General features: G+C 43.3%; 1 protein-coding gene across 1 annotated transcript in view; it reads left to right on the top strand.

Annotated features, from left to right (window-relative positions):
• The first annotated feature begins 3,536 nt into the window (after positions 1-3,536).
• The window catches only part of shtn3 (shootin 3), a 19,606-nt gene continuing 11,836 nt past the window's right edge, over positions 3,537-11,306 (top strand). The window contains exons 1-4 of the mRNA XM_054597156.1: positions 3,537-3,647; positions 5,824-5,884; positions 10,704-10,798; positions 11,288-11,306. The exon at positions 11,288-11,306 is cut by the window's right edge and continues 153 nt beyond it. Of these exons, the coding sequence (XP_054453131.1) occupies positions 3,537-3,647; positions 5,824-5,884; positions 10,704-10,798; positions 11,288-11,306 (286 nt within the window). The remainder of the gene's footprint in view (positions 3,648-5,823; positions 5,885-10,703; positions 10,799-11,287) is intronic.

Here is an 11,306-nt window from a genome sequence, read left to right on the forward strand (position 1 = left end):
TAAACTTGTTCATATATTTGTTCTTTAGAATGATATTATATATCTAATGATAATAATACAAATAATAAGAAAATAATAATAATAACAATGATAATAATAACAAATAATAATACAAATAACAATGATAATAACAATGATAATAATACAAATAATAAGACAAATAACAATGATAATAACAATTCACAGTAGTAATAATAATAATAATAATATACATGTTTAATAAAGTTGAGATTCTGTAGTAGCATGAAACCGCCTCTAGATGTCGATGTAGAACAGCTATTCCTCACACACACACACACACACACACACACACACACACACACACACACACACACACACACACACACACACACACACACACACACACACACACACACACACACACACACACACACACACACACACACACACACACACACACACACACACACACACACACACACACACACACACACACACACACACACACACACACACACACACACACACACACACACACACACACACACACACAACAAAAATAACACACAATAAAACAGAATAAAACAGAATAAAACAGAATAAAACAGACTATTAAAAGGAAACAGGACTCTCAGCACTTGAACGCACCGCTGACTAGCCTCGTGTGATTATTATTATTATTATAGATATTATGACAATAACTATGATTATAGTTTGACTATAATAATAATTGTTATTATTGTTATTATTGTTATTATTGTTATTAAAGTTATTATAATAATAATGATTATAATGATTATTAATAATATTATTAATAATTATATTAATAATTAAATTTTCATTATTATCTTAAAATATTATAATCATTTTATTTAAACCTGATCCTCCTGCATAATAATAATGATTATAATAATAATAATAATAATTTATTATTATCATTATTATTATTATTATTATTAATACTATTATATTAGATCAAAAATCAGAGTTCATAATTCTCTTGCAGAATATGTTTGACACAAATGGTTAAACCTGACTCCTCCTGCATTGAGGAGGGAGGAGAGGAGGAGGAGGGAGGAGGAGAGGAGGAGGGAGGGAGGGAGGAGAGGGGAGGGAGGGAGGGAGGAGGGAGAGGAGGGGGGAGGGGAGGAGGAGGGAGGAGGAGGAGAGAGGGAGGAGAGAGGAGGGGAGGGAGGGAGGGGAGGGAGGAGGGAGGAGGGAGGAGGAGGGAGAGAGGAGAGAGGAGGAGGGGAGGGAGGGAGGAGAGAGGGAGGAGGGAGGGAGGAGGGAGGAGGGGAGGAGGAGGAGGGAGGGAGGGAGGAGAGGGAGAGAGGAGGGAGGAGGAGAGGGGAGAGAGGAGGGAGGAGAGGGAGGAGAGAGGAGGGAGAGGGAGAGGAGAGGAGAGGGAGAGGAGGAGAGGGAGGAGAGGAGGAGGGGAGGGAGGAGAGGGAGAGGGAGGAATAGGAGGGAGGAGGAGGGAGGAGGGAGGAGAGGGAGGGAGAGGGAGGAGGAGGAGGAGAGGAGAGAGAGGGAGGGAGGAGGGTTAAGGGAGGAGAGGGAGAGGAGAGGAGGAGGAGAGAGAGGAGGGAGGAGGGAGGAGAGGAGGGGAGGGAGGAGAGAGGGTTAATAGGAGGGGGAGGAGAGGGAGGGAGGAGGGAGAGGAGAGAGAGGAGGAGGGAGGAGAGAGGAGGGTTAATAGGAGGGAGGGAGGGAGAGGAGGAGGGAGGAGAGGGAGGAGAGGAGGGAGGAGGGTTAATAGGGAGGGAGGGAGGAGGGAGGAGGGAGGAGGGAGAGGAGGAGGAGGAGAGGGAGGAGGGAGGGAGAGGGAGGAGGAGGGGAGGGGGGGAGGAGAGAGGGAGAGGAGGAGAGAGAGGGTTAGGAGAGGAGGGGGAGGAGGAGAGGAGGGAGGGAGGGGAGAATAGGAGGAGGGAGGAGGGAGGAGGGAGGAGAGAGGGTTAATAGGAGGGAGGAGGGGTTCCGGGGAGCCAGATGATGCTGTCAGAGAGGAGGAGGAGGAGGAGGAGGAGGAGGAGAGGAAGAGGAGGGTCCTGTCCGCCGGCAGCAGCAGCAGCAGCAGCTCCTCTCGTCCTGTGAGCAGAGAGAGGATGGAGGACGCTCTCCGGTGCTGAATCAGGACTCTGAGCCGCTCCTCTTCCTCTCTGATCGTCGGAACAAAGACAAAGAGGATCACTGCTCCTCTCTGCTCCTCATCTCTGCTCCTCATCTGCTCCTCATCTCTGCTCCTCACTGCTCCTCTCTGCTCCTGAACATGCTCCCCTGCTCTTCATCGTCGCAGATGGAGGGATGTGAGGAGGAGGAGGAGGTCGCGCACATGCAGACGGAGGTAAACCTATAATACCCCTCACAGCTGTAATGTTCTGGTTCTGTGTGGACCGGGTCAGAGGAGTCTGATGGGACATTTTACAGCCTCAGCTCCTCCGACCCGCCGGCTCCTCTGGAGGTTGTTGTCGGACCCCTCCCTAAAAGAGCCGCTCGCCATTAAAGAGGAGCACCGACACCATGTTCCTCCTCCGTCAGGAACCAGCCTCCACCTCCACTGCTCAGAGCTGGATTCCAGTCTTTTGAGCTAAAACGTCTCTTATTAATACAAAGAAATACAAAAATCATCTTTCAGGTGATATGAAATAGATGTGATGAGAAGGGACACTCCCTCCTGTGCTGCCTTGCTAAATGACCAGAGGGAGGGTTTGTCAGTAGGGCTCCACCCTTTGACCTACGAGAACTAACCCCGCAACCTGCAGTCTCTAGTGCCTTGCTTCATTCACAGGGAGCTGAACCCTCACACACTGTTTGCTGGTGCCTTGCTCCCCACATTGACCTACATAGAGGGAATAGAGCCAGCAACCCTGCCTTGCTCTTCCCATTTGTTAGTGTGTTAATGCCTTGCTTATGACCTACATAAAGAGATAAAGAGATGTTTTCCCCCGTTGCATTACATTGGGATTTGAACCCTTAACCCCATCCTGCCTTTCTCCAGTGTGAGTGCCTTGCTTCCTGATAGAGGTAGTGGAACTAGCAACCCAGGCTTGGTTCCAGTATTATTGTCCTGATTTAGCCACTGAGCTAAGAGGAATTGAACCTCTGATCTTGGGAGCCTGTTAGTGCCTTGCTCGTCCGGTTGACCTACCTAAACAGGAAAAGACTTTGATTTGGAAATCAAACCTCTAAATGCCTCGCTCTATTTTTAGTGCCTTGCTTCATCCAAGCGTTTCATGGGGAAGGGAACCCTCAACCTTTGTGCCTTTGGGCTCCATTGTTGTACAAAGAGGGAATGGAACCAGCAACTCTGGCTTACCTACTGTGTTACAAAGCGAATCACTGCCGCCACCCTCTTAATGCCTTGCTCGAGTCACTGAGTATCCTCATGAAAGATTAATAATCCTGTTAGCATTCAGCAACTACAACTCCCACAATGCCTTGCCAGCTCCTCTGTGGCTAAGCTAGTTAGCTCCATGAGACATGAGTCACTGTTAACGCTCAGATGAGAGAGAGTTCCTGCTCACTAGACTTGACATCTTTTGATTTAAATGCAGAAGTGTAGTCCAGCGTAGGGAATGGAACCGCTGCACCCTGACCGAGCCGCTGCCTTGCTCTCTGCCGGTGAACCCGCTGCCCTCCAGAGCTCCTCAGGGAAACGAGAGCTGACAGAGCGAGAGACGCTGCAGGTAGAGGAGAGGGAAAGTGGGCCACGAGCTTCCTGCTGGAGGGCCGACGGAGACGAGCAGCTTCTTCTCTGAGAATCTAAAGAGAAGCGCTGACGTAGGCCGGCAGCTCCACCGGCAGCTCCACCGGCAGCTCCACCGCGTCTCTACAGCTCTCCAGAAACACCGTCACCTCTGCAGGTTGAGCTGTAGAGACACGAAGAATGCATGTGAAGAAATATATACATTTGTACATTTACCTGGATTCTACATGTAGAAATACATGTAGAATCCATCATAGTACCATCAGCTGATCAGATCTATCAGCCCTAGAGGAAACCTGCAATCCTTCTTCTTCTTCATCTTCTTCTTCTCCTTCTTCTCCTTCTTCATCTTCTTCTTCTTCTTCTTCTTCTTCTTCTTCTTCTTCTTCTTCTTCTTCTTCTTATTATTATTATTATTATTATTATTATTATTATTATTATTATTATTATTATTATTATTATTATTATTTTCCTTCTTCTTCATCTCCGTCTTCTTCTCCTTCTTCTTCTTCTTCTTCTTCTCCTCCTTCTTCGTCTTCTTCTCATTCTTCTTCTCCTCCTCCTCCTCCTCCTCATTCTTCTCCTTCTTCTCCTTCTCCTTTTTCTCCTCCTCCTCCTCCTCGTCCTCCTTATTCTCTTTCTCCTCCTCCTTCTTCTTCTTCTTCTTCTTCTTCTTCTTCTTCTCCTCCTCCTCCTTCTTCTTCTCCTCCTTCTCCTCCTTCTTCTTCTTCTTCTCCTTACGTTTGAATAGCTACATCTCTGGTGTCAGGTTGGTGAACCTTCAGGGTTGAAGCATCTTGTTACTGGTTTCTAGAGGAACTACTGTAGATTAGTTAGTTACGTTCTTCTGTCTTTGTTTACTACACAGGAGGTTCCTGAACGCATCACGAGTCCCCGTTCCCATTTAACAAAGCCAGTGCAGAAAACAGCAGATGCTCCAGTACTAACTGAGGTCAGTCAGAGAGAAACGGTACGTCTGTCCAACAAAGACATGGTGATGTCACTGCCTTGTTAACCCTACATGGTCAGGAGAGGAAGAGATTAAAAAACACTCCTCATTGCAAACAAACGTTCTCCATGGAAACTAGTATTTTACCGCTGTTAGATATCCATCAATGCAGTAACTAATAACAACAACAGCCTGAAGTCCCTCAGTGAAGAATGAATGACTTCTTAAGGAGAAACGTTGAGGTGTTTAGTGAAACCTGCTCCTGGTTTTAGGTGACAGTAACACCAGTGATTTAGATTTATAAACCTCTGACGTGTTAACCTCAGTGACGTCTGCACAAGCTGCTCCTCCTAAACAGAGAACAGCAAGAGATACTTAGATCAGATCACCTGGTGAGAAAATGAGAGGTTAAAACCACCGAGTCAGCAGCAGAGAGAGTCAGTGTGTTATCAGAAGTGAAGAAGAAGAAGACGAAGACAAAGACGAAGAAGAAGAAGAAGAAGAAGAAGAAGAAGAAGAAGAAGAAGAAGAAGAAGAAGAAGAAGAAGAAGAAGAAGAAGAAGAAGAAGAAGAAGAAGAAGGAGAAGAAGAAGAAGAAGAAGAGAAGGAGGATCAGCCAAAGTCAACATGGAGACTTCTGTTGTGATTTGAAGTCCTCTGACTGTCGGTCATACTTCAGAGCAGAGAGACAGGGTGTTGTTCATTAGAATGTCATATATACTGATGTTTAGTATGTGTATATACATATATACATATATATGTATATATATATATATATATATATATATATATATATATATATATATATATATATATATATATTTAAAGTAAGAACATTGGGGTTCAATCACTGAATTAAACCACCAAAATTAGTTTGTTTGAAAGTGAATTTATACTCTGATAGATCAATAAAACATTTTCTATTTCATGTTCTTTCTATGTTCTTCATTAACATAAATCAATACTTATATGCACTCTGCGGCTCGTCTTACATTGTTAAAAAGGTGGTGAGAAAAGGAGGTTGAAAATGAAGCGTGGTGTATCCTTTTTTGTTGTAAATTAAAGTTATGTCTTTTTAATCTCTGAGAATATTCAATATTAATCCTTGTGAAGTTCTGATGCATACATCAGGTTCTGTGTTCTCTGTGTTGACCTGTGTGTTGACCTGTTGACCTGTTGACCTGTTGACCTGCTGTCTCGTCCTCAGTGCTGCAGACTGACGGAGCAGAGAGACGAAGCTGAGAGACAACTCACACACATCAAGAGAGGTGAGTCCAGCTTCCTGCTGCCTCTTCCTCCTCCACCATCATCACCATCATCATCATCATCATCATCATGTAAACAACATGTACTGCATATCTTACCATCCTCCCATCATCCTCCTCTGTTGCTCCTCCTCCGGTTTCCTTCTCCTCACACCTGATAAAGTTTTCAAGAACAAAACTATGACTTCTTAGTTTATTATTAATAGAAGTCAATTGATACAAAAACAAACCTGCTGGTCAGACAAACGTATTTGGAATAAATGCAGAGTGAAGTCAGTGCTTCATGTGTTAAAGCTGCATTCTCTCTGCTGTCCACCAGGGGGCGACTCCTCTGGTTGTATAGAAGTCTATGAGAAAATGACTCTACTTCTCTCTTGATTTATTCCCTCAGTAAACATTGTAAACATGAGTTTATGGTCTCAATCTCTAGTTTCAAGTCTTCTTCAATACAGCATGATGTTCATTTAGTAAATGATGCTCCATTTAGAGTCAAACAGACCATAAAGCAGGGGATGCTTTAGGGCGGGGCTACACACTGATTGACAGGTCCACACCAGAGACGTATACGGCGTCTCTACGTCACTCCTCCTCACTCCATATATGGTCACTTCCTGTTCACTGGTTGATAAAAAACAAGATGGCGACGACCAAATCGTTGCACATGAGGCTTCATAACATTGGTATCCTATCACAGATATGAACCAATGAGATTTCTGCATTTGAGCGTTTTATAATCGTGTTTGTCCTTTAAACGCACCTCGAGGAGACAAGGAGTGAGGATAGAGGAGCTTAGAGCAAGTAGACACAGGTGTATCCTTTGTGGAAGTCTGTCATCGTGCTGATTAACTGACGTCTCTTCAGACTGACGCTAAGGAAACAAGGATGCTTCATGAGGCAGCCTTGTTTCCTTCGTCTCTTCCTCACATCCTCACTGAAGGAAGCAAAGACACTAGTGAGGGAGGCGAGGAGACACGTCCGCATAATGAAACGCACCCATGATGTATCGTCCCACCTATAATCAGACAGCCGACACCTTCACCTCCTCCTCACACCCCCTCACACACCTGTTCTCCTCACACCTGGTCCTCTGATGGGTGTGTGTAAGAGGGGAGGGGGAGCCTGTTTCCATGACGACTGTCAGGTTAGGAAGCCAACAGGAGGAGAGGAGTTTAACTTGTGATTATTAGCTGTGAGGAGGACGGCTGAAAACATCTATCATGACTGTTCTCTCAGGTAAGATCCCTTTATCAATAATGATCAGATATCAGAGGCGTTATGCTGTTTATGTTCATGTGAGGTAACAGAACCTGCAGGATGTCGAGGTGTGAACATGAATTCATTCTGCTGAATATCACTTCAGACTTCAGGCTTCAGACTTCGTCTTTAGTCTTCAGTCATCTGTATTCAATCACGTTACTGGACAGTAATAATGGGACATTCAAGACAACATGGAATGATAAAAAGATCTTCTTTGCTCAATGATGACACATATTTATAACAAATAAAAACCTAAAGGTTGAATGTTTTTGTGGCTACTTTAAACAAGATAATGAGTTTTAATTGTCACAGAGAAAAGGTCAGTGATGTCATTCAGTTCATTCACCTGTCTGTTAAAAAGGAAACAGGAGAAGCAACAGTCTCCCGCTGGAGTTCACCTCAGTGTCACGTTTCAGTCACGTTTTACATCCTGAACCGTTTACCCAGAAAGACACTGATATGAAGACCGAACGTAAGACAGAGACCTTTCCTCCAGCAGACCTCACCAAGTAGTTTAGTTGTCTAAACCTAACTAAGTAGTTTAGTTGTCTAAACCTAACTAAGTAGTTTAGTTGTCTAAACCTAACTAAGTCGTTTTATTATCTTAACTAAGTAGTTTAGTTGTCTAAACCTAACTAAGTAGTTGTATTATCTTAACTAAGTAGTTTAGTTGTCTGAATCATAATCACTTAGTTGATCACATGAGGTACAAAGGTACATATTGTCCCAGTAACCACAAGGTTGGTGGCTAAGGACATCACGTGCTGTGTGTTCATTAGCAGGCTAACACTCTATGCTAATATTTTTGGCTTAGCACCAGCCTACAGAACCATTTTGGACTTCATCTTGTTCAAAGATGTTTCAGCTGAAGTTTCCTCCTCGTCTTCAGTCAGTCTGTTCCCATGAGACAGTACTGCTGTTATTCATGTCCTCTGTCATTCTCTGCTGATGGAGGAAGTATTTTATTTTATATGTCGCAGTAAAAACTAAAAGCCACATCACTGAAGGCCTGTTCTGTCAGTATTGATCAGTGAAGGCTGAACTACAGACTGGAGACACACTTACATTTTACGATGAGTTCAGTGAAAATATAAATAGTTACTTGTAAATGAAATAACATGATGTCAAACATGAAGACGTCTGGACTCTTATAGGTTTTCTTCTTCATATGAACAATCAGAATCTGGATGTCTCTGATTGTTCATTCTGTGTTTCTCTTCGAGCGTAGAAAGTGAAATGTAAGATGATAAACGGACGATCAGACTTTTTGTTGGAATCTGTTGTCAGAAACAAATCACAAACTTGTCTGCTGCAGCAAAACTGGACGTAAAGTCTCCAGAGTCAGCAGAAACGCCGGTCCTCCTCCTTTCTTCTTCTTCATGGGTGTCCCGTCATACGTTTCATTCATCCTCTCATTTATTCATCCTCTCATTTATTCATCCTCTCATTTATTCATCCTCTCATTTATTCATCCTCTCATTTATTCATCCACCGGCCCCCCAGAGAACACAGCAGTCGCTCCTGTCATGTTATTCCCGTGAATTATTTAAAGCTGCTCTCATGAATTATTCAGCAGCAGAGAACGGGGGGAGGATGAGAGTGTGTGTGTGTGTGTGTGTGTGTGTGTGTGTGTGTGTGTGTGTGTGTGTGTGTGTGTGTGTGTGTGTGTGTGTGTGTGTGTGGGTGGGGGGGGGTCTTCCTTACTGGTCCACTATAGTTTAATGGGTTTAATGAACCCGACTTCAGGCTCATTTGCATCTCAGATGAACTGACTATAACCGTGACCTGACCCATGATGAAGACGATGGTTGATCTTATTTACTACAAACATTCATGGTCCCCAGAAAATGAATCCTGATGCTTTTGGTGAGATCTTGACTCTTATTTTCCACTTGTCCAACATTTAACATCACCTCCTCACATCTAAATATCAAAGCACATGTCAACACCGTCCAAACATGACTCGTAAGCGTTTCCTGGTCTGTCTGGATAAGTTCAGGTCCGTTCATGTGAAACTAGAAGTTAACCTTGATGTATTTGTCATGTAACCTCCGTACTTCTGTAACAGTACTTCGGTAGTTTATTTTACTAAACCTGGTTTTGCTGTAATTTTAAAAAGACTTGTTTTCATGTAACGAACAGAAACGAACACGTGTTGCTGGACTTTAGTCTAATAATAATATAATATAATAGCTAACTATTAAAAGACAGTAACAGACTCATGTGCATCTTCTTAGAGAAGCTGGTTCCTGCTGGAATCAAACCGTCCATCAGAAGGTTCCTCTGCCTTCAGCTGAAGGAGACGTTCCTCCATGTGGAGCAGAACCGCTCTCTTTCTCCGGCCTGGAGTTTCTGCTGCTAGCATTCAGAGCTGACGTCTCACAGTCTGTAATTTATGCTTCGCTTTAAGCCGGCTAAGAAAAGAGCTGAGTGTCAGAGTTTCCTCACTGACGGGGTTTTAACAGCCGCAGAGAGAGAAACCAGGAAGACGAGTCACATTCAAGCATCAGGATTAAAAGTGAAATGAATACAAATATTCTGCCTCTGAAGCAAAAGTCAAGAAATGAATCAAATACAACAAACATCCAAACATCTATACACAGACGTAGCTGGAAGCTAACCGCTAACACTAGCCGTTCGCTCTTCATCCAGGTTCTTTTTCTCTGCAGAAACACTGGAGTTTCACAGGAAATACTCATTTAATGAAGAGATGACTGAAGATTGTTTAATATTATTTTATTTTTATTTTAGATTCAACAAAATAATCTATTTTAACATTATATTCACAAACATCGTCTCAGGTTATATTAATGAATTCAGATCAGTGATGGACGGAGTAAAGAGCAACGCTTACACACTGCAGTGAGATCCAGAGGAACCCAGTAAAACACAGCAGAACCACAAGAGAACCATCAATCTACTCCTGTCTCCAGGAAGCCATAAATAAACTGTCTGACACGCTGAACTGCAGCACAACAGAAGACAATGTGCGGATGGAGAGACTGAGAGAGAGAGAGAGGCAGAGAGACAGAGAGACAGTTATATGAGGTGTGAGGGTTTAAAGGAGGGAATCTCACCAGCAACCTTAAACATTGACAGAAGGAATAGATCCAGAAGTTTCCTCCTCCTCCTCCTCCTCCTCCTCTTCTCTTCCTTCTTCTCTTCCTCGTCTCCCAGCATCCTCTCTGTTCCTTCTCCATCACTCTCAGAGCCTCACTGTGCTAATTGATTGATGCTCCTCTATCAATATCAGCCTTTGTCTTTAAGGAAAAGGATTCTTTGTGATTCAGGAAACCTTCTCCTGTTCTTAAACAATAATTTATTGATTGTTTAAATTGATTTAATCAACAGATTTAACTTCCTATTTTATTGATCAAAACCTCTCACACGTGTTCTAACAGTGAACAGGAAGTTAAATGTTCACCCTCAAAACTGATGCTATATAACGTGTGTATGTGTGTGTGTGTGTGTGTGTGTGTGTGTGTGTGTGTGTGTGTGTGTGTGTGTGTGTGTGTGTGTGTGTGTGTGTGTGTGTGTGTGATCCGTCCGTCCGTCCTCCCCTCAGTGTCTCAGATGGTGATTGAGGAGGTGAGCGTTCTGCAGACTCAGCTGGAAATCGAAAAGTCGTGTCGGGAAAATGCAGAGGCCCTGGCCACAAAGGTCAGTAACACACACACACACACACACACACACACACACACACACACACACACGCACACACACACACACACACACACACACACACACACACACACACACGCACACACACACACACACACACACACACGCACACTCAATAATCAATACTGTGTGATTACCATAATCAGGGTCCAGCTGGCTTCAGGACAGCTGAGTCAGGATGAGTCTGCACAGAGACCATTGTCTGTTAATGCCTGCACATATATTTAAATGTACTCTATATACATATATATATATATATGTATATATATATATATATATATATATATATATATATTCTACTTGAATCAATACATATTAAATGTATGACATTTAGTTGTATAAACTCTCCAATATGCAGATACTTTCACCACCATGATGCTGCTCCTTAAAGGAGAAATATAATTCATAGTTTTAATTATGTGTCATTGACCTCTGTGAGCTTTGACCTCTGTGAACTTTGACCTCCAGCTGAACTGTGAGAACAGGA

Source organism: Anoplopoma fimbria, chromosome 4, assembly GCF_027596085.1.
Source record: "Anoplopoma fimbria isolate UVic2021 breed Golden Eagle Sablefish chromosome 4, Afim_UVic_2022, whole genome shotgun sequence".
NCBI lineage: Eukaryota > Metazoa > Chordata > Actinopteri > Perciformes > Anoplopomatidae > Anoplopoma > Anoplopoma fimbria.